Raw genomic sequence first — 24,660 nt, forward strand, 5'->3', positions numbered from 1 at the left:
AGGATTAACCTGTAAATAACATACACCCTGAAAAAACGCCTTTACTGCAATGCAGGGGCAAACTAAATGTTAGATTAGCTTCATGTTGCTAAAATTGAGAGATGTATTTCAAAACCACGCAGGGCACATTTTACAAATGGTGCAGCTTAACGATAGAAGAGGTGGGTTTTTGAAGTGAATGAAACAGATATATTTAAATTAGCACAAAGCATGAAGGCCCAGATTTTGCTGCACTGACAGCAACAAAGCTGTCAGCACTCACTATTATTACAAGGTAAAAGTGAACTCTTGCTTAATGTGGAAATCTCAGTTTCTATCCATGAAACCTTGATCCTCCACAGGAACAGGTTTTCAAGACTGACTAATGGAACTTGCACTTGAAGATAATAGGACAGATGGAAGAAAATAACAGAAATGTACCTGTTTTTGCAGTGGATTCCTTGCAAGCGCTTAAAACAAATCAAACTCCACACGTCAGGTTGAGTGTGGAGGTCATGCCTTTTATTGCTGCCTGTTCATGTTGCGTTGGCACCGTTCGCAATGGTCCTGCAGCCGGTCAGGAGCCAAAGGCTCAACTCGCCACACTTTGGATTTGAAGTGCTAAGTTGCCATCGTGCCAAAGTAAGATCTGGCAGTGACCAGTTCTGCTTGGCATTCACTAGCACCACCGTTGTTTGTTCCAGCAGCAAGTACATTGTGAGGAGCGGTGGCAATCAGGAAATAACCTGATACTTTTCATACTGTGGCAGCAGGAATGCATCATGGGCTGCTAATGCCATAATGAAGAACTCAAGTCCATGAAGCTGGTCCACTATCTACAAAGTTCACATCTGGGTTGCACAATGAACTCCAGACTTGATTTTTTTTACTGCGAGAGGTTGATAGGCAGTTATCAACATCACTCTGCCCATCTTTAAAAAAAAAACTTTGAAATGACTGGCTTGATTAGCTTAGATGTATGTGGAATGTGTATACATCAATTTTATTCCATTCAGTGCCTTTCCTCAGCATTTTCTTGAAGCCAGCAGCACAGTGGTGCATTGCAATCAGCAACCTTTGGTTAATGGCAGCTAAGTTACACTGGCTCTTCGCTGTACTATTGCTGGAGGAACTCAGGGGGTCAAGCAGCATCTGTGAGAGGAAAGGAACTGTCAACATTTCTTTCCTCTCACAGATGCTGCTTGTCGATAATTCCTTTCCTCCCACAGATGCTGCTCGACCCACCAAGGGTTCTTCCAGCAGATTGTTTGTTACTCCAAGTTCCAGCATCCGCAGTCTCGTGTCCCCAAGACACCAGAGAGGTTCTGCTAGAATCGTGTGGTTAGGGTGCAGGTAGAGCATGGTGTACAGTTCTTGTCATCATATTACAGGAAGAACGTGAGAGCACTTCAAAGGATGCAGAGAAGACATATGGGGATGCTGCCAGGACTGGAGAACTATATTAGGGCGGGTTTGGTCTTTACAGAACAAAGATGGCTGAGAAGAGATTGAGTCAAGGTGTTTAAAATTAAGGCAGCACAGCAGTGGTATAGGTCATGCTGCTGGCATTGATTCAGATCTCTGGTGCTGCCTCTGTAGAGTTTGCACATTCTCCGAGCAACTGCTTGGGTTTCCCATCGGTGCTCTGGTTTTCTCCCACATTCCAAGAATACGCTGGTTGTTAGATTAATTGGCTATTATCAATTGTCACTGGTTGACGGGAAAAACAGTGGTGTGTTAGTGGGCATGCAAAAAGGAATAGATCACAGCAGCCAGCATAGACTTGATGGGCTGAATGGCCTCCACCTTTATTCTAAGGAGATATGAATGCGAAAAAAAATTCCGCTTAGCTGAGAAGTCAATAATGAGGGACATAGATTCAAAGTAATGGAAGGGAATGTCGAAAGCACTTCTCACCTTAAGAGTGGTAGGGATTCAAAACCTTACAGTGTGATGTTGGCAGAAACTCTCATAGTGTTTAAAAGGTGAGCACAATAGCAGAGGGAGGGGCAGATGTGTCGGCATCTGACTTCCTGACTTACGTGATGCTGTGCGCTGGTGTGGAAGTTGGGAACGCACTGACCCATGCAATGCAGTCAGCCAATAGCCTCCCATGGAACCACTGCCTGGCCAGCAGCACAGTCCAGTCCACAGAGCCAAATCACCACTGTCTGTGCTGCAAACTTCCATGATTCCGTGCATGATCCCCAGCCTTTCTCACCTTCCTGATTTGCCAGTAAAACAGGCTGGGACTGGTGTTTACTGAGCAATTGAAAATGTGCATAAAGGTCCGTGAATCACAGGATATTTTTGTGGACTAGATTTCTGGGAGAGTTTCCAGGTTTGCCAATTTGTTTTTAGCTTATCACTCTCAGTAAACATTATGTGCTTATCAGTGGAACTTAATTATCATTGCTTGTTTCATTTGCATAGAGGAACAATTTGAAAATCAGGAGCAACAGTAGTCTTTGCAGACAGCCTGAACAAAGTTAGATATGTCAGTAGATAGCAAGTGAGTGGAGGGTCTGCTTATATGAGGTATTGCTCACCACCAAAGCAATAAAGAGCAAGAGCCACACTCTTGGTTCTATCTGGAGAAGTACAGGCCTCCAAGCAGCAATCATACACCTCTGAAACCTCCTGCAATTGGACCTGTAGATGAAGGGTCATCTGCTTTGCCACTGGCATGTAAAGGTTACACACCACTTGCTCTTACTTGTCTTCTACAATGTGCAGACTCATTAAAGATCTCATCATTGCTTTGGTTTTCAGTGTTGACCAGAACATCACCATCCCAGAGAAGACCAAACAGTAATATGACAATGCATTCAAAAAAACAATTTATCAACTAAACTAAACTATTCTTATGAGGTGCCCTGAGCAAAATTAAAGGAAGTCTTGTGTTCTTCAAGTTGCTATGGCTATTTTGCTTAAAGCCAACAGTTATCTTTTCCTGATAGGGCCAATGATCATCTGGTGGAGCAGGCAGAAGGCCTCCTCCTCTGGGGAACTCTGTCCTAAGCCGTCCCGCCCTCCTGCTGCCATCCGCCTACACCAGGCATTTCACCACACGTGCTCCTTTGCATCAGCAGCCACTGACACGGAGTGCCAGTGTCTGAGCTGCGAACTGGGAGATCCCAGTGATGGAGCCACAGGAGGAACCCCCTCCTGAGATGACCCTCTTGCTGCAGAGTGAAATCTAGCACAAAGTGAAAAAGGATAACAGATAGATTGGAAAATAAACCTGGACAGTTGAAAATAATTTTAAATATCTCAAAAATGTTAAATTGTATATTTGCTGAGCTGAATGCAGGATTACAATAAAATCCAGATACACTGCTCTGATGAGGCATCCCGACCTTCACCAGCACTTAAAATTCTGACTTGGCCACTGACAGTGCTTCTTGCTGTGCTTGGACAAGGGTGATGGTGCTGGTAATTCTTCCCCTCATCTCAATTCTCTTTCTCACATCAACTGGGTCTTCCGGAAGGCAACAGTGAGAGATAGTGAGTGGCAATTGCAAAGCGAAGTGGAGAGTTGCAAGGCCAGTTGCTGCAAGGCAGAGAAGAACCAACCCAGAATATGGAGGATGCTGCAATGAACACTTATTGCGGTCAGGAAGGAGAACTAGCTGCAGCTGGCAATTGTGCAAGATGCAGGATGTGAAGGGAGACTAGTGGTAGCATGTGGTGGGGAGACACCAAAGTGGGTTAATGTGTTTGAAATGAAAGATAGACACGTTGCAGCATTCCCGCGTGAATTACCCCAGCGGATACAATGGAGGGGAAGGAGCCACTGAGAATTCTAAAAGCGAGAGGGGTGTTGTCAGGAAATGCTGAGATGTGCAAAAGTGAAGAAATACCTTTTCTGCTGTTGTGAATTCATCACAATTTTTTTCTGATGGAGCCCAGACCTTGGGGTGAAGCTGATGGCACAGACCCGACCTTGTCCCTCTATCCAAAGTGACCATGGGTTTTCCCTTGCTGCTACAGAAGAATTAGTCCCCCCCCCCCCTTACATTTGTCTCCTCCATGAGGATCTCCAGAGCAAGATCAAATTAAAAACTAGGTGCGATCCTCAACTTGTCTTTCTGCACAGTGTACTCTACAGGTGATTATGAAAAAATGCAAACAGGGAATGGACCCTTGGTTTAAGAAGCATGCTTTCATGTTAAATAAGGCTCAGGGGGCTTGGTGGAAAGTATGTGCTTCCTGTTGGCAATCTGCCCGATTCATGACGTGCGTGGGAGAACTCCCATCAGTCAAACGGAAACGAGTCACGGGAGCTAAAATTGCCTGCATTTCCTCTCACTAAATGGCATCACATCCAGTGTTAAAATTGGGGCTTTCATTTAAACTAATATCTTCCTCCAAATTTCTTCTCATATTCCTTAGATCCCAAGTACTTTTAAGCTTCAGGTCTGGTACATGCAACTTTTCTAGAACCTAATCATTTATACATAAAGCATAAGATAGGTAATGAGGGTAAAGTAATATCTATATTTAATATGTACTCCATAGTACAGAAAGATAAAACCAAAGGGTGAAAATTAGCTGTTAGTAGCTCAATCACAAACCACAGGATTGGCTTCTGATCTCATCCTTCGAGAATACTAACCCTATCAGCTTCCTGTTACTGAAACCATATATTAAACGACTTCAGTGCACTGGCCTCAAAAGAAACCTTCCTGGCAACCCTTTCCAGCTGCTGTTCACAGTATCCCAATATGGAAAAGCTTCCTGACATCTGTATTAAATTTAACTTGCAGAATCTTTAACCTGTGCCCTTTTGTCCTATTCTTTCAGTATATCCAAAAGTACCAACTTTGTTTTGTCTCTTCTGAGACATCACTATGCGAGGTTGAGAATTCCTACTTTATCATGTTGTTATTCAGACTTCACTCTAAAAGCTTAGAAATGACAAAAGTACCTTGAGGAATTGTTAATATAATTTAATACAGACTGCTATAGAGTACTACCTTGGAGGAAGAAAATACATTTTCCATTAATAGCAGTGAAATAGCCAAGGATGGAATGGGCACGTCAAACCTGCACAGAGGAACAAAGCAAACGAAACACCATCACAACACAACCAGATTACAAGATGGAGAAAGCCATGCTCAAACTATTAGTGTGACCACTTATTGTCACTGAAAAAGATACAGATATGATAGAATTAAAGAGAAAATAGCTGACTGCCCCAAAGTCTTTAGCATGTATGTGGCTGGTCAATTAAGAATGGTCAGGGACTTTGGGATGGAGGCAAAGATGTGTCCATTTTCCAAGAATCTATTCCCACAGAATCTTCAGAGACATCATATCCTACCTGGACCTGTCTGGACCAGGCTCAGGTTTAAAAGTTTGTCAGGACAGAGATATGGGAATATTTGCTGGATGAGCTCCAGCCATCTGCTTGTGCCCAGATTACTCTTCCACAGAGGTGAGCCTCAGTCTCCCGGCTACTAGATCTTCCTGGCTGGCAATTACATCCCATACTTGGCAATCTGCTATACTCTGCAGCATCTGAGAGGTCACAGAGCTCGCTACTAATGAAGGATTTAATCTCTTTTGAATAATGACCATGGACAGAAAGGATTTCCACCCCACCCAACATGAGAACATGAGAAGAATTTCATGACACTGAATGCCATGTTTCCTGGTGTTGGATTCGACTGTTTTAAGTAGTTTTTTTTAACATGTATAGTGTTTAATGCACCTCAAGTGGCTGTACAAGGAATGGCCGCTACTTAGCTTATTGGTTCATCCATCAGGTGAACACATGTTTTCTCATTAGTTGATTCTGTCACAGGTACCTAATAGGTTTTCTGATTGGACTATTGTTATCGAAGGAGTACCTCTTAGGTATAAAAGGCATTGTTTTTTGTTAATCACTCTATCCCTCTCTCTTGCTCTCTTCCCCCCACCCCCGGCCCTTGCTCATTTTTAGTTCCTTTGTCTTGGCTCATCTCCTAGTAGTAAAGCTAGTGCCATGTGCTCTGTGACTGTTTCTCTGTTTTAAACTTTTCCAATAAAACTTTGCGAAGCACCAAGTTGTTTTCAACTCATTCTTGGACTCCTGAAAGAACCTGTAGATTCAAAAATAACCGGATCCGACAGTGGTTACTCCCATATTTTTTGCATTCTGAGGGAATAGGCACCACAGGATATTTTGGTGGTCTGTATTGTCTTGAGGAATGGGCACTGGGGGATAAGGGGATATTCTACAGCTGTGGCTGCTCACCAGTTTGTACATCAGCTCAAGCAGCCAAGCACCAATACAACAAGGGACACTAAGGTATCAGCAAATTGGTAGAAAATGCCACAGATCTCAAGATGAGATTTTGATGCCCTACCTCAGTCTGGAGATGCCCTGCAGAATACAACAGTCAGGTGTGGAGATCCCATTGTCGTGCACTACATGTTGCAAAGCCTAGCCAACCACAGACTGCAGCCAGCACAGGAGGAAGAGCTGCATGGAGCAGGGCCTGAAGGCCAGCAGGAGTAAGAGCAGCAGAAAGTCAACAAAGCATCACTTATGGTCTTGCAGTAAACACGCTGATATGCCAAGAGCAACCTTCCTGGGTGGATCATCACAGGTATGCAGCAATCCCAGTAGCTGCAGCACCACTCTGAATTATCTCTGCTCACAGGAGTGCATTAAGTGCCAAAAATGAAAATACTTTTGAAATGCCTGTTACCTTGAGCATTGTTTATAACGTGTGGACCAGTATCACAGTGGAGCACTTGAGGCTTTGGCTCAAGCGGCTTCAGTGAGAGGAGATGGAGGCCAAGGTAAGTCCCTGGTAAGTTTCTTTTATTCTCTGATTTTTCCTTTACTGCCAGGCTAGAGTAGTTAGAATGGATCCAGGGTCAGTGGTGTGTTCATCTTGTGAGATGTGGGAGTTCTGGGAGACATCTAGTCTCTCTGATAGCTGCATCTGCACGAGGTGCATCCAACTGCAGCTCCTTACAGACCATGTTAGGGAACTGGGGCTGCAGCTGGATAACCTTTGGCTCCTGTGGAAGAACAAGGAGTTCACAGATAAGAGCTACAAGGAGGCAGTCACTCCTGAGCTGCAGGAGGCAGTTGCTGGGTGACTGTCGGAGAAGGAAGGAGAATAGGCAGGTAGTGCAGAGCATCCATGGTCGTCCCCCTGAATAACAAGTATACCACTTTGGATACTATTGGGGGGGATGACCTACCAAGGGAAAGCCACAGTGACCAGATCTCTGGCACTGAGCCTGGTTGTGTGGCGCAGAAGGGAAGGGGGGGGGGAGAAGAGGAGGGCGGCAGTGATAGGGGACTCGATAGTAAGGGAGGCAGACAGGAGATTCTGTGGATGTGAAAGAGACTCCCGGATGATATGTTGCCTCCTGGGTGCCAGGATCAGGGATGTCTCAGATCGGGTCCACAGCATTCTGAGGGGGGAGGACGAACAGCTCCATAACCTCCATAACTCCTTGACCTTCACCATAGCCTTGGAGAGGGATAGGAGCAGACGATATGGGGAAGTATTTAATTGGGGGAGGGGGAATTATGATGCTATTAGGCAAGAACTTTGGAGCGTAAACTGGAAACAGATGTTCTTGAGGAAGTGCACAATGGAAATGTGGAGGTTGTTCAGGGGGTTCTGGATAGGTTTGTCCCATTGAGGCAGGATAAGGATGGTAGAGTGAAGGAACTGTGGTTGACAAGAGACGTAGAATATCTTGTCAAGAGGAAGAAAGAAGCTTACCTAAGGTTTAGAAAGCATGGATCAGACAGGGCTCAAGGGTTACAAGGTAGCCAGGAGGGGACTTAAGAATGGACGAGAGAGCTAGAAGGGGGCATGAGAAGGCCTTGGTGAGTTGGATTAAGGAAAACCCAAGGTGTTCTAGTTGTATGTGAAAAATAGGAGGATACTAGCGTGAGGGTAGAACCGATCAGGGATAAAAGAGGAAACGTGCCCGGAGTTGGAAGTTCTTAATGAATACTTTGCTTCAGTATTCACCAGTGAGAGAGACCTTAATGTTTGTGAGGATGGCGTACAACAGGCTGATATGCTAGGGCATGTCAACATGAGGAAAGAGGATGTGCTGAACTTTCAAAAGGTTAGGATAGATAAGTCACCAGGGCTGGATGGGATATCTCCAAGGTTATTAGGGGAAGCAAGGGAAGAGGGAGAGATTGCTGCACCTTTGGTGATGATCTTTGCGTCCTCACTGGCCACAGGAGCAGTGCCAGGTAATTGAATGTTGTTCCTTTGTTCAAGAAAGGAAGTAGGGACAACCCTGGGAATTACAGACCAGTGAGTCTTACTTCAGTGGTGGGCAAATTACTGAAGAAGATTCTTAGAGACAGTATTTATGAGCATTTGGAGAAGCATAGGCTGATTAGGGACAGTCACCATGGCTTTGTGAGGGGCAGGTTGTGCCTCACAAGCCTGATTGAATTCTTTGAGGATGTGACAAAGCACATTGATGAAGGTAGAGCAGTGGATGTGGTGTACATGGATTTTAGTAAGTGTTTGATAAGGTTCATCATGGAAGGCTCATTTAGAAATTCAGGAGGCATGGGATCCAGAGAAATTTGGCTGTGTGGATTCAGAATTGGCTCACCCATAGAAGACAGAGGGTGGTGGTAGATGGAGTGTATTCTGTCTGGAGGTCGGTGACCAGTGGTATTCCGCAGGGATCTGTTCTGGGACCCCTACTCTTTGTGATTTTTATAAATGACTTGGATGAGGATGTGGAAGGGTGGGTTAGTAAGCTTGCAGAGGACACAAATGCTGGTGGTGTTGTGGATAGTGTAGAAGGTTGATGTAGATTACAACAGGGCATTGATAGGATGCAGAGCTGGGCTGAGAAGTGGCAGATGGAGTTCAACCCGAAAAAGTGTGAAGTGATACACTTTGGAAGATCGAATTTGAAGGCAGAATACAAGGTTAATGGCAGGACTCTGACCAGTGTGGAGGAACAGAGGGATCTTAGGGTCCACGTCCACAGATCCCTCAAGGTTGCCATGCCATTGATAGGTTGTTAGGAAGACGAATGGTATGTTGGCCTTTATTAGTCGGGGTATTGAGTTCAAGAGCCGCGAGGTAATGTTGCAGGTCTATAAAACTCTGGTTAGACAACACTTGGAGTATTGTGTTCAGTTCTGGTTGCCTCATTATAGGAATGATGTGGAAGCTTTAGAGAGGGTGCAAAGGAGATTTACCAGGATGCTGCATGGATTGGAGAGCATATCTTATGAGGATAGGTTGAGTGAGCTAGGGCTTTTCTCTTTGGAGAGAAGGAGGATGAGCGGTGACTTGATAGAGGTGTACAAGTTAATTAGAGCCATAGATTGAGTGGACAGTCAGAGACTTTTTCCCAGAGCGGAAATGGCTAACATGAGGGGGCATAATTTTAAGGTGATTGGAGAAAGGTATGGGGGGATGTCAGAGGCAAGTTGTTTTTTCTCCGCCCACACAGAGTGGCGGGTGCCTGTACTGCATTATAATGTTCTATGTATACTGGAGTGTAGCTGGGATTTTGCTGGCAGGGCTTGTCCAGTAAATTTAGAACTTCCATGGTTGACAAGTAGTCCCAGAACTTTCTAGTACATGCACTGAGAAATCCCACCAACTCCATGCATAATTCAGGCCACTGCCTTGTGGTCATCAGGGCATCATGGTTCAGTCATTCCCACAGCTGAATATCTGGTTCATTCCCATGAAACCAAATAATTGACCTCTCAGGAGCCTTCCAATTAAGATAGTTAAATGAGCATATCCTCATTTTCTCAAAGGTAAAGTTTAATTTAAAAAGGTAAAATACAGTTAAATTGGTGCATCGCACATTTAAAAATGTGCGAATAGCTACCATTTTATCAAGTCTCACCTCACAGTATCAAGGGCCTTAAATTCTTCCCTAATGTGTGGTGTCCAGAATTGAACCCAATGCATCAGCTGGGGTCTAACCAGTATTATATGAAGTTATACTATTGCTTCCTTGCTTCTGCTTTTTCTCTATCTTCAAAGCCAAGGAGACAACATGCTTTATTTAAGAATTGTTTACTTAACTTGTCCTGCTATCTTTTTCGATTTGTGAATCCCATGCTTTTCTCTGTTCTTTTGCTTCCTTTAAAATTCTATCCTTTTGCTTCCATAGCTTATCATTGCGCTTCCATAGCTTATCATTGCAAACAATTATTTAATGTTTAGAGACCAGTTAAGACAGTTGAATTTACATCAAGAGCTTTATCACACTCACATCAGTTTTCAAAGTCAAGACTTACATGCTGTGGGCAAAGTCCCAAAGATGAAAATGCAAGATGGTTGTGTTTAAAAGTTCCATTTTGATTTTCAGTGTGTGTGAGACTTTGACTACAAGGGCTAACTTATAAAAATCTTTTAGTCATCTGTCACAAGTCATTAAGAATTGGGGAATCATACAACATAGAGGGCCCATCATTCCATCCTGGCTATGCCAATTCTCTAAAAGAACTATCAGATAGTTCCACTCCCTGCTCTTTCCCCACAGCTCTGCAAATGTTTCCTTCTTTAACTACCTGCGAGTTCCCTTTTGAAGATTACTTTTGAAACCATTTTCACTACCTTTACTGGCATTGCGTTACACATTACAATAGCTCACTGATTGAAAGATATTCTCCTCATCTCATCCTTGGCTTCTTTGCCAACGACTATAAATCTGCGTACTCCAGCTACCACACCTACTGCTCCTCACAAATGATGCGATCAAAACCCTTCACAATTTCAAGATTTCCCTCTTTGCTGGGATCATTCTCCTGATATGCTGCATCATGCGTAAGGCTTTGACACCCTTTCTAATGTGAGGTTCCCAGAATTTGACACAATGCACCAATTGGGAGCCAACCAGTGTTTTAATTTGGCTTAACATAACTTCCTTACTTTTAGACCTCCATTTATGAAACCTAGGATTCATTCTGCTTTGTTTTAATTAAAACTTGTTATTTGCTGATCTTGCCACATTCAAAGATTTGTTAATCCCTTAGTTTCTTTTTCTGTATCCTCTTTAAAATTTAGGTTTTACTGCCACTATCCAATTTCCCTTTCAAAATAAATCACTTAACACTTCTCTGCATTAAATTTCATTTGCACCCTTCACCTAACTTTCTCTGTTCTGCTGGTTTTGCTACTGTCCTTTTCACTGTTTTCTCTATTTCTAAGCTTTTTAGCATTTGCTCAGCTGAAGCTGGATAATTTTGAAATGGACGGCTTGTCAGTACATCTTTGTTTTATGAGTGCCTTAAGCGACTTACAGTGGTACTTGGTCAGTTACAAAATTTATATTTCTTCTGGTGGCATGTTAAAAATGGATAGCTTCTACCTGTGGAAGAGTTCTGAAGCGTAGTTTGTACTTCATTACTGCACACACCACATTTAAATAAATGAATTTCATTTATTATCAAACTATAAAGATATTTTGCTTAGGAATTAAAAAATTCAAATTAATTTCAGGAGTGACATTAAAAAGAAAGAAGAATTGTAATTTCCTGCTAGTCTTTGCTGATTTTTAATGCAAATTAAATGCATTTTGGGTGGCAAAGCGATGAAATTTGGTAGTCTTGAAGAAACCACTAGTTATACATAAAAGAAATATATTCTTTGTAACCTCAGATACAATTCATGTCTTTCTATAAGAGCACAATCTCGGCCTTTCCATGAAAAGTCGCAAGAAAGATGCACCAGAAGGTCTCATATATTTGAGATTGTAGAACATGAAAGTTAAGATGATTGCAGAATATTCAACAAGAGGTTTATCAGCCAGAAAAAAAAGTTAAACAAAATTTCTTATGGACAAAATTACTTAAAAATTAATAAGTAAATCTATCATGTAATGCCGTTACATATTGCATCCAAATCTGAATTCAGGAGTTTTGCTTGTTTTCTTTTTACAGGAAGAGTAAAAGAAGCAATAACATGAATAACTTAATAGGAAGGTCATCCAAAAGCTTTCAATGAACTGCAAGATAGTGTGATACAAGATTATAAATCAATTAGGTAAAACAGAGATCAACTGTAAAATGGAAACTTGTTCTGATACAGTACTATGAAGGCTTCCTCTCCAAAGCACCCAGTATCTCAATAAACTGGAGACGCCTTCTGGCATCATTTTAGAACTACACTATCTTGGACAGATCAAATTCTACAGTAAATGGAAACTTCTCTAAAAGTTCATAAAAGCCAATATCCTTGTAGTTAAGGATTTAAAATCAGAACATATAGTTCATTATTGCCTTAAAACCAAGAAAACAAAGTAGAAAAAAGGCTCAGGTCTTTTTGGATTTGTATCTTGTTTAAATTTCCATGTGAACTTCCTGTGAATTTATCAAGGAAATCTCAATCAACGGAACTCTGATTAAAACCTCAAAGCAAAACTAACAACATGTTAGGATTGTGGCAGTATATAAAGGAACAGTTATGACATTAATTATGTTGTACTGAAGGAAAGAATAATAAGCAGGTTAAGATCTTGAGTTGACTCGTTCATTAATACATTGTATTGAATCATTTGCAAATATGCAAAGTAACAGTTTAAAACTTTACAAATTGCATTGTAAAAAACTCATATTGTCTACATTAGAATGCAATCTGTCAAAGCTTTTTTTATATCGTACATTACAAATTTACTCACTGCAATCAAAATGTAAAATACTAATTAATGTTTAGATCATCGAGTGATTTGAGGAACAATATTTTAGAATCATCACAATTTATGGTGCAGTAGTAGTCCATTTGGTGCATTTCATCCATATCGACTGAGAACTATTTACCAATTTGTTGTAATAGTGTCTGACACAAAGTCAACTTATTTTGCTGTAACAAAGACCTGTAATCAGACAATTCAAATCATTCATAGAGGAATATGATAATCCTTACAAAATCACAAACTAATTAAATGTATTTTAATTTTGAACTTTAATCTCAGAACTGAATGTTTACAAAATACTGCTTTAAGTCTATTGGTCTGCAAAATGTTTCTCTTACCATTGACAAGCCAAGTAATCCGAGGCTGAGGCTTGCCATCCACGGAGCACTCCAGCACAAAATCTTGGCCTTCACTCACGGTGCATTCTTTCAGTTTGCTTGTGAAAACTGGTGGCGTCTCCTTGGCCTTAGAGCCTTGAATTGATTGATCAAAATAATCCATCATTAATGTGTGTATAAATTTTTTGCATAGCTGTTGCACATAAATTACTGATGTCAATGATATTGGACAAAATGTGTACTTACAACATTCCTTTGCTATTTTAATGTGGGGTAAACTATTTTAAATATTTAATGTTCTTCAAAATAGATAAACATAGCAATGGCATGTAAATGCATTAAAAATTCATCAAAAATACAATCATTGGAAATTTGTAGTTGTACCTTTATCTGAACCATAATAGGTGAGAAGAGCAATAAATTAGTTCACAAAGCTCACATATTAGTTGACTAAACCAGTGCTGGAACAGCAAAAGCTACAACTGAAAATAAGAAAACATTAAAGAAATATCAACATATATGTAACTGATAATTACTTCTATTAAGTATTCACAAATATTTTAATAGTTATTGTATAAATCTGTTCCATCTCTAAAATAACTTATCTATTCTGAAGGATGCAAACATCTGATCAAAATGAGAATACCAGTGGCATTCTAACCTGCAAGCATTTATAAACAGTGAATATACAACAGATCAGGTAAGAGCGAACATTCCTTAGATGCATTAAGGAGCTGCAAAATCTTCAAAACCAAGTTGATGAAATAAACAAGATACTTCTTGGTTTGGCTAGCATTTTGAATTTTCTCATTTTATAACCAAAATACCAGACTGCTATCGTAAATCGCAATTTCTAAAATCTTTCATCAATTTTCACCCTTTTTTTCATTATTATAAAATCTAATGATTGGAATACTCATGACAGCTCATTAAAATATTTTTCCAATATCTGTATGCCTCTTTAGAGAATAAACAATGTATTAATGAAACAAGATAAGCTACCACTAGGTTAACAAGACATCAGTGATCCTTGAACTTTCTGCTGAATGTTTAATTAAATTGAATACACTCATTTTGGTATTCATGCTTTATGAGTTAGGACTGCATTTCTCTGGAGGGACAATATGCTTCTCACTATTGCAAAGGGCAAAATTAAGACATTGCGAGCCCACCATAGATAAGAAGAATGATGAGCATCCATAAAGAACAAAGTGCAAAGGCTTGCCTGCCCATTCCAGACCTATTGAAAATACCATGGAACACATCCTGTAAGTCCCCTTATGGTTTAAGGTCAGGAGGAGCAGAAGTACTCTCAGAGGCTGCTTGAGGAAATCACCCAGCTCCCTGTCCTTCCTGGTTTCCAGTTGTGACAGCCCTGGCTGCCAAACTTGCAATCAGCCTGGTGGTAACGGACAGCCTCAGACCTTGTAGTTTCCCATTATTTTCTACCAGAAGTGGCAGAAAGAAAGCAGAAGAAATTAAACAAGTCTTCAGAGATAAAACAGCCCAGGCCTGACCTTTGGTGAATCAGATGACTTTCCAACTTATAATACTAACCTCTAACCAAAGCCAGAATTAAAACAGAGGGCCATGTTACTGAGGTGGACTTTGCAGGGGCTGAGATTGCCAGATTCTGTACAGATATTATTTCTGGATCACTGCCGATTATATCTATAAAACTCGTATTACATTTTTTGAACACGGAAGTAAACGTTTACAACTAAACAGCTTATTAGATCCCCTCAGACTGCATGAATAACCAAATACATAACATGGGATGCAGGCACTTGTGGACCAGACTGTCATACACTTTTTTGAAGAAAGGGTTTGTTTATCAACCATTTAGACTTTTATCACAACCTTGAGTCTTTTGAAGCAATATTTTGGTTGTTGGCTCTTAGCCTGTAAATTACCAAAAAGATTTTAAATGTAATTAATCATTTACCAAGGTAGGACTCAAATTCAGGCCTATTGCTGTCTACCTAATACTACAACCAATCAAGCGAGTGTGACATTAATCCAGAACACAATATTAAAAATGATATTGAAACAAAACGCAAAGTACTTTCATGGGACTAAATTACTTGCCTTTTACACTCAAAGTCCAGCACCTTGAAACTTGGCCTCTGCTGTTTGATGCTGTGCAGCTGTAGGAACCACTGTCTGACACACTGATATTGTTAAAACAAAGATGTTGAACTCTATCCTCTTCATATATTTTAACACCCGGTCTTCCTTGAAGTAAAACTCCATTTTTAGCCCACTTTACTTCTGGTTTTGGGCTTCCTGTAACTGTACAACACAAACATCTTATAAATCAGATAATTAGCTATTCTAGACTTGCATCTCACATTTCCAGCATTCAGTTTTTGATTCTCTCACAACTTCTGGTATTTTAGATTTCATTTGTCTCTTGTTTACACGGACTCCAGAAGTGCCTACTGCTATTCACAGATATTTACCACTTTCCTCCAGTTGGCACCATCACCACTTGGTAGATCTTTTTGTTTCTCTCCATCCTACCACCACCTTGCTGCAGTAGCTTAAAATTTATTTTGTTTTAAATTTTTCTCAGCTCTGATGAAATCAACTCTTTTTTTTCCTCCCTTGATGCTGCCTGGCCTGCTAAGTATTTCCGGCATTTCCTGTTTATATTTCAAAAATTATAGTTCCACATGAAATGATAAATAATGACTTCTAATACCAATAATATTTGAATTGTCTTGGATAATCACTTAAGTCAGATTTCAAGCTGACTTTCAAAAGAAAATATCGCAGATTTTTTTTATTATTAAGCCTTCAAGTGGAGTGGTCAGTCTTGGAGCATTTTGGAGATAGTAACCATGTAACTATCTGAGATTAGGGAGAGATTGGGTAGACTAGTGACCATATCACTGGCTTGAATTATAAACAGAGATTGGATAGGCTAGGTCTGTTTTGCCTGGGCTGAAGATGGCTGAGAGGTGACACGATAGAAGTATGTAAAGTTATGAGGGGCATGGATAGGGTAGATACAATATGGTAGTTTTGTCTAAAACTAGAAGGCATAGATTTAAGGTGAGAGGAAGGAGGTCTAAAGGAGATCTGAGGACTAAATTTTTTCACACACAGAGTAGTTGGTATCTGGAATGAGTTGCCAGAGGAGGTGGTGGAGGCAGGAACAGTAACAGCATTTAAGAGGCACCTTTTCAAGTAATTGAATGAACAGGGCATGGAGGGATATGGAATTAATGCAAGCGTGTAATTAGTATAGGTAGGCATAATGATTGACATAGACACAGTGAACCGAAGGGCCTATTTCTGTGACTCCATTTTACATCCATTTTGCTGGTTGTGATATTTGCACTGGTTTCTCTAACAGTTACTTCAACAAAAAGCAAGAAGTGTATCCTTTTCAATAGAGCCTTGTATATATGGAGCTGGGGAGCTTGAAGCAAACACAACTGAAACTATCTCTGCGAACAATTGTCATGTTGCCTTTATCAAATTCAGAATAAGTCCTGGCTTTACTAACATTCATTATGTTCTCATGTGTATAAATATGATGCCAAAATTGGCTTTAAATAACAGTCAGTGGTTAAATTTATTTGCTTGACTGTTGTTCTGAAGTTAGTACATGAAAGTAGGATCTGTCCCATATGTGGTGACCTACCATACATGATAGAAATGTATCATATTTGAGAGCTTTTTTTTTAAATTGTGATATGTGAACATCACTGAAAATATGTGTGTAATTCAGACTTACCAAAATTAAATAAAAAATATTCATTTTTAATTAACAAGGTACACCACTGCACTAAAATTCATGAGTTCACTTACTTTTGCATCTGAACTTCAATTCTTCACCCTCTAGAGTGGTCTGGTTTTGAGGACAAATAAGGAAGTCTGGGGGTGATTCTCCAGTTATTGTTTTTTGATCTGTGATTTTCTTGCTTTCCTCTTGCTGGGAAGGTTTCCCAGTCCCCCTCTGTGAATGCTGCATGGTTCTGCAACCCTCTACATTCATCTGTGAGGCAACTTTCTTATACTCTTCTATCTGCCTTCCTGGAACATCTTTTGTCTTGGTGATTGGCTGCTCCTCTATCTTGCACGACTGCAGCAATGTACTACTCTTAGATTTCTGGTGATCTTGGGTTGCTGTAAAACTTTGGGACTTCTGTTGGGTGGTCCCTGTTATGGTCCATTGAGTTTTCTGTTGGATGGGAGCTGTTGAGATGCTTTGGGGCATCTGTTCTTTGGAGACTGTTGTAGTGCTTTTGGACATTGGCTGGTTAGAACTTGTTAAATGACTTTGGGATGACTGTTGTTTGGGTGTTGTGATTATTTGGGACATATGTTGTTTAGGAGTTGTTCTAAGGCTTTGGGATGTCTGATGTTTGGAGACTATTGTAATATTTTGGGATGGCTGTTGTTTGGGGGTTATCATAGTGCTCTGGGCTTTCTGTTCGATGGAAAATTTCTTTCTTTCTTCTTGTGGCTCCTGAAGTGTTATGGTATTTGTTGCTTTTTGGTGTAGCTTGTCATATTTTTCTTCTGACTTTAAGTCTGGGTAAGACTGGTTTTCCTGCTTTTTGTCCATTCTCTCTTTAGTCTCAAGGTTCTGCTTCTCGAAAGCTGCTGTTGTGCTTTTTGCCATGTTTAAGCTTTCAGTAGGTTGAACAGCGATTGTGTTTGCCATCTTTTGCACTTGGATGCCATTTGTGGTTGCACATTTAGTTTCCAGAATTTCAACTGTTTCAGCTCCTTTGCTTCCTGGATAGACTGACGCACTATTAATTAATACAAAATATTGTTACTTCATCAATTTCATTTTGCCTCAGATTAACATATTATTTCTCTTAATAAATCTAAGTGACATTACAGACTTTGATATATACAACATTAGTTCAAACGTGTCTTGAAGTTGCAACAGTTTCTTTCCAGAATATACTTACAGTTTATCTGTTGAGTCTTTACCTAAAAAGAAAATAATGAAAATTAACTTGGGTATCATTTTATTGACGTAAACTTGTATGCCTGCTTCATTCCGAGGTTCATGTATACATACACATTTTTAAAGAGAGAAGAAAAGCATTTCTCCTAACATGGTTAGAAGTATTTCTCCAGAAATGCAAATACCTATGGGCAATTATTGGTCATGAGGTTCTTGTTTTCTATCCAACTCTTGTAGTTTGGGAGATGTGGCCACATGTGGCTCCTTTCGCTAAAATGGGAGTTACACAGAAAGAAGTGTGCAGAACAAGAAGTTTCAATTACAAAATGAAATGCGTTATAAATAAAACTAGCACATCTCTTTGAAGGAAGTCTGCCGAGAAAGACTCATGCTGGGGATCAATTCTCTTATCGATTAACAGCATCAGTTCGAATAGGTAGATAAATGAATTTATAATCTCAAAGCAAAACTGATTTTTAATTTTAGTCTAAAGACAGTAGCTGTGTCGGTCACAAGTAAGTATACTTATTAGTGCTGTGTTAAATAAAACTTGAACCTAACCACACAACTATTAGAAAGATTAGTATTTCATACTGTCATGACCAAGAAGGGTTTAATCTTTAGAGCTGAAATATTGTCACAGTTTTGTGGACTGGATTTACGGCTGATATTTTCATTGTAATGTTTTAGATATATGGGAAAACCTGGATAAGTAAAAATTAGAATGCAGAGCAGAATAAGTACCAAAGAAAGTTGCAGCATTAGGTCAATGCAACAGTAGCTGTAAAATTAAAAAGGATCAGCTTTCTGAAGAATGCAAGGTGATTTCCAAGAGAAATAATGGTGTGATAAAAAGAACTACAATTACTGGAAAATCTGAAAGAAAAACAGAAATTCCTGGAAACAGTCAGCAGGTCAGGCAGCATCTGTGGAGAATTTATAGCTGTCTCCCAGGAGGCATTTGAGGTGAAAAGGTTGCAAGAGCAAGCATGGGCTTGAGGGAGAAGATAATGGTTGTTAGTATTACTCTTGTTTTCAAGTGAAATGTATTTGGCAACTCTCACAGTGAACTCATGGTTGACTTAGCTCAGGCCAATCATAATGTTGCAAGCAAAGTCAGAATTTATCTGATTATATTTAAGTACATATTTAAACTACTATCTATTTCTTATGTACATTGGGATTTGTTGAACATCTTGTAATTTTTGAATATCAGTCTTAGAAGCCAACAACTTGGTGCAGCCTTTTGGTGGAGTTGGAATTGGCTTCCACAGTCCAATGAAGTTAGGCTAAACCTGTTCAATTTTTCCTCAGATCCCATCCCTGCAATCAACCTTGTGAACATTTCATAAAAAATGTTTGATTGCCTTTATGATTTTCTAGATGTTCAGCTGTTACCTGCTTAAAAATAAATTCTAGCATTTTCCCAATATCAGATGTTAGACATTCTAGCCAAGAGTTTCCTGCTTTCTGCCTCTCTCCATTCTTCACCACTGGCATTATATTTGCATTTACCATTCCTTAGGACCCTACCGAATCCAGAAACTTTGATAGATGACAACTCAATGCATCCATTATGACCCAAGGATGCAGACTGCTGGATGGAAAGCTTTGGAGAGGGTACAGAAGAGGTTCACCAGGATGTTTCCTGGATTAGAGTAATTAACTATAAGGAGAGGTGGACAAACTTGAATTGTTTTCTCTGAGAGTCAGAGGCTGAGAGGAGACCATGATAGAAGTTTATAAAGTTATGAGAGGTATAGATAGGGTAATAATCAGAGTCTTTGTCCCAGCCAGGGTAGAAATGTCAAATACTAGAGGGCATATCTTTAAGGTGAGAGGGGAAAGTGTAAAGGCGATTTTACAATGGAAGTTTTTTTAGATACACGGAGAGCGATAGGTGCCTGGAACACACTGCCAGGGAAAGTGGTTGGAAGCAGATATGATAGCAATGTTTCAGAGGCACTCAGACAGGCATATGAACAAGTAAGGAAATGGAGGGATATAGACCATGTGCGAGGCAGATGGGATTAGTTTGGATTGGCATCATGATTGGCACAGACATAGTGGGCCAAGGGCCTGTTCCTATGCTGTACTGTGTTTATATTTTATGTTCTATGGCGGATTTGTTGACCTTAGCCCCATTGGCTTTTCCTGGTACCTTCTCTGTAGTGACAGAAATTTTTCTAAGTTTCCCCCTTCTCCTCTAGTCCCTTGATTATTATTATTGCTATGTTTCTACTGTTGAAACTATCTACTGTTTCAGAATCTGCAGTGAGATTGCAAGAAATGAGGAACAAGCACTTCTTGATGAGTCGAAATTTACACCAGGCAGGAATGAAAGAGGTAGCACGGAACAACTTATTTCAGGGCACATGCAATCCAGTAAAGTGCGGATGTATATTTATCTCTTTCACTTGTTCAATGCTCATATTGATGCACATCAAAGATAAGAAAGCTTAAGGTTTCAAAATCCAGAATTAAAAGAAAGAAAAGAATTCTTAGTATTGGGTCCAGATGTGAAATGCAATTATAGGGAAAGGCATAAAATCCAAGTCTTAATAAAGTTATTTAACAACAATAAGGTTTGATAGAAATACTAAAGTCAAAGGAAATGATTCACTTTTTATTCCAAAGACACTATTGCACTTTGCAACCTCAACATTATAATTTATAATATAAATGGCCTTTCCAATTAAAACATCAATGTTTAAATTACATGAAAGCATTAACACTCAGGAAAGACAATATTTTGAAAAATAGCCTCAAAGATATTCATACTTTGAATTATGAGATCAACAGTGGCCATTGCTTTCCCCGAATTATTCATCACTAAGCACACATAGCTCCCAGCATCCTCTGCCTGTGCAGCGCAGATCTCCAAAAAGTGCATCCCAGACTTCTCAAACATGTTGAAATGATCACTTTGCTGCAGTTTCACATCATTCTAGGAAAAAAACAGAGGTGCATTTTCACTTGAACCAAATAATTACTTCACCTATCTTAAAGTATTTTTAACATCTATTTAAAAAGATTTGTTATCCCATTGTTACCCTGCCACTGTTCAAATTTGGGATTATTTCAACGTCTTGATTTAATCATATTTATTCCTCATTAATCTCAGTCTCAGTGCCGTTGCACTCATCAGGTCTATTCTTGAACGAAGTGTGTCAACTCCCTGGTCACATGCTTGATTACAGAGTTGCCTGGAATGTATTGCCCATGGTTCTGTCACTTATTCTGTGGACATATTTAATTTCCTGTCTTCTTTCTTAATTTTAAATGATCAATACTGCGATACACACAATTTCATTAACATCAGGAAAATAACCTGAAAATTACTTCTGAGAAGATTTTCAATCATGCAAATTAGACCTTGATATTAGAAGTTTGAAGTCTTCATGTTTATTTTGTCATCACATAGGAGGAGGTCACTCGGTTATTGTCTATGTGGGACTTGCAGATGGGACACATTGTGCTTAATGGGGTGGGTGAGTGGGTAGTTAGGGAAGTAGTGCACTCAATTTGCTTTGTCACCAGTCTGCACAGAGATTGGCTGTGTTGTGGGTCCTTTGGTTAAGATCATGACTTGCATGCCATCATGTGGCTGATGCAAGATGGAAGTGAATTTCTGCAGGAAGCCAAATTTGAGAAGGGTGCTTCATAACCTCTAATGATTGGTGGAGTCAAAGACTTCATTGTCAGAAAAGGCCAAATATAATGATTAATGGCACTTCTTGCATTTCTCTTGGAGTTGACTTGAAGCGGACATCATGTCCGTTGTGCCTCCACAAATCTACTCTGTAATTCGAAGAGGGCCCTGGCAATGGCTTTCCTCACAACAGTCACCAGAGAGACACTTTTGTGGATACTGGAGTTGCATTTGTCTCCTTTCTTCAATGTGGTCATGATTATGATGTCTCTGAGGTTCCCTGGTTACATCCTTCTCTTCCCATACATTAGAGATGAGGTTGGGAATTCATGACTGAAGTTCCTCTCTGCCAGGTTTTAGAATTTCAGCAGGGATACTGTCTACTTGAGGCATTGTTGATTTTCAGTTGAACTTTTTTGGCTTCATCTCAGTCTGGGCTGGTTGAGACAATTTGTTGTGGAATGAAGTCAAGGAAGATCATGTCAAGGACAGAGTTACAGGTGAGAAGTTCTTTGAAGTGTTCCTTCTAGCAGGCACTGACTGCTTCCCTATCCTTGTTAAGTTCACTATGTTCTTGGCTGTATGATATCATGGCCATCAGCCAGTTGTTGGTGGATGAAAGAAGACTGAGGTCCATCTATTCTTTAGGTGTTGTTTCTCAATCAAGAACACCTTGCATTTATGGTAGCTTCTGGATCAGCAGGTCACTCTTATCAAACCAGTCTTTCCAAAAGTTTCTTCACAAAAGAGGAGACTTGATAGAGGTATACAAGATTATGAGAGGCATAGACAGAGAGGGCAGCCAGCATCTTTTCCCCAGGGTGGTAATGGCCAATACGAGAGGTCACCCGTTTAAGGTGCGTGGAGGAAAGTTTAGAGGAGATGTCAGAGGTAGTTTTTTTTGTGTTTTTTTTTATATACAGAGAGTGGTGGATTCCTGGAATGCACTGCCGGGGGTGGTGGTAGGGGCCGATACAATAGGGTTATTTAAGAGACTATTAGATAGGCACATGGACAAAAGAAAAATAGAGAGTTATTGGAGGTAAAGTAGAGAGGGGAATAGATTGAATGGGGATGAAGTTTATAGAGGTCAGCACAACATCGTGGGCTGAAGGGCCTGCACTGTGCTGTATTGTTCTATGTTCTAAATGCTAATCATGGAAGACACTGTGACTGCTGTTGGCTGGGGGGTGGTCAGGTTGTCTGAGAAGAGCTATCCTTGTGGGATGCTAGGAGAATTTCAACATTGATTTCCTTGTAGCTGAATTTCTGTCATTGCAACAGACAAGGGTACCTGTCGTGATGGAGCACAAGCCCTGGGGCTGGGCTGCACAGGTGGAGAAGGCAAATGCATGTACAGCTGTAGATTCACTTACTCCTTCACCCTTCCTACAATGCTTCTCCTTGTTCCATAGTCCACCCTTGCACCTTGCCATAGTGCCTGTCCACCAAGCCTAGGCCATTGTCATCAGCCAACCCACACCCCAGCCCAGCACACACCCCCACTCAGCCCACTGCGAAGGGAATGACGGGGTCTTTTTCTTCCCCTCAGGAATGAAGAGTGAGGGAGCAGGGGAGGGCTTCAAGATGGAGAGGAGATTCAAAGAGTGGAGAGCAGAGGGCTTGAGAAAGATAGAGGGAAGTGCCCATGAAGAAAAGGATAGAGAGGGAGCGCAAGAGTGCCAGAGAGAAACAAGGGGTGGTAACAGATGGAGGGAGGGGGTCTAAGGTAGGGTGGGAGGGTACTGGAGGAGAGTGTATTCAAGGATAGGGAGGTGCCAAGGTGAGGAAAGCAAGGAGGAGACAGTGGGAAAGGGATCTGTGCCTGAGTCCATCCATGTAAGTGCACATGTATATGGACTGGTTCCAAAATGCATGTCTACTCATCTGCATGTGTGTTAACATCCACACAGCAGAGTCCAGTCGCCCGTCTTCTCAGACTTCTGTCTAAGACTAGGTCACTGGATCAAGCCTTGCTCTTTCAAGTTTGTGTGGTGCCTGGTGTACAATGGCCACACTACATTAAAAGAAGTTACACAGAGGCAATTTCACTCCTCAGTATGAAGAAGTTTGGGACCTGGAAAGTCACAAACTTTCATGGGCAATCCCAACAGTGACAGATCAAGAAGCCACTCTGCCATCAAACTCAAAAGTTTTGACCTCAACATAGCTGCTCTGAGTAAGGCAGGCAGGAGAAGACCAACTCACAGAAGGCAGCAATAGGTGTACCCTGAGAGCAAACAAGAATCAGAATGCCACCTTCATGGGATGGTTTTACCATCAAGAATGAGTTGGTTTGGCATTTCAGCAATTATTCCTGTGGGATAAGTGAATCTCTCCTGGTTATCCAGTTCACCCTAATGCAGAACTGGCATGCTACCATCATCAGAACAGACCTGCAACTTTGGAAACTACAGATGGAACCAAGGACTTCTGACTTTGAAAAACACTGCCCCCCCCCCATTTCATAGGGAGGCAAACCGATCCTCCCAGTGGACTTCAATGCCAGGATCAGAAAAGACACAATACTCTGGCAAGGCGTACTTGGCTAAGAGGGAGTACATGAGCTAACAGTGACTCTCATAGAGACTTCTCCTGACAAAATGATCCATGCACCATCATGTCATAACCAACACCTTGTTTCACCAGACAAATGAACAAGAGACCTATTAACACAGGTCGTCCCATTTTAACAGTTAACCCATTAACTGACAACCATTAAGTGATATCGCTGTCCAAGCAAGAGGATGCATGGATTGGTCTGTTAACGGCATTGGTAAAAATATCAAAAATATCTCCTTAGTTTGTTGCATAAATGAATTCCAGGTCTTCCACACTAATAAACCTAATCCAGTTTTGATCTCTATCCTGAAGTGCTCTGGGTTAAGTAAATCATGAAACATGTTTACTACAGAAGTGAACAAAGTGCACAGTAGAGCTCCTCTCTGCAATAAACATGCTATCTGTCAATTGGGCACAGCTGCAGGGTCATCTAACTCTCCAGCTGAATATACAATCTGAAAACGATAAGTTTTACACAAGCATTAAAACCAATTATGCATAATTAAAGAGTAAATCAGCCTTGTGCTTTGGTTTCACAT

The 24,660-nt window shown here is 40.6% G+C and overlaps 1 protein-coding gene across 8 annotated transcripts in view; it reads right to left on the reverse strand.

Moving 5' to 3' along the window:
- Window positions 1-24,660, reverse strand: part of LOC127572447 (myosin light chain kinase, smooth muscle-like) — a 238,168-nt gene that overhangs the window by 104,506 nt on the left and 109,002 nt on the right. For all 8 annotated transcript variants that reach the window (XM_052019751.1, XM_052019732.1, XM_052019762.1 and 5 more), the window contains 5 exons: window positions 20,689-20,854; window positions 17,909-17,930; window positions 16,794-17,743; window positions 15,063-15,266; window positions 12,975-13,109 (listed from right to left, as the gene is read on the reverse strand). In XM_052019751.1, coding sequence (XP_051875711.1) covers window positions 12,975-13,109; window positions 15,063-15,266; window positions 16,794-17,743; window positions 17,909-17,930; window positions 20,689-20,854 — 1,477 coding nt within the window. The remainder of the gene's footprint in view (window positions 1-12,974; window positions 13,110-15,062; window positions 15,267-16,793; window positions 17,744-17,908; window positions 17,931-20,688; window positions 20,855-24,660) is intronic.

The sequence above is a fragment of the Pristis pectinata genome, chromosome 1 (genome assembly GCF_009764475.1).
Source record: "Pristis pectinata isolate sPriPec2 chromosome 1, sPriPec2.1.pri, whole genome shotgun sequence".
Classification (NCBI taxonomy): domain Eukaryota; kingdom Metazoa; phylum Chordata; class Chondrichthyes; order Rhinopristiformes; family Pristidae; genus Pristis; species Pristis pectinata.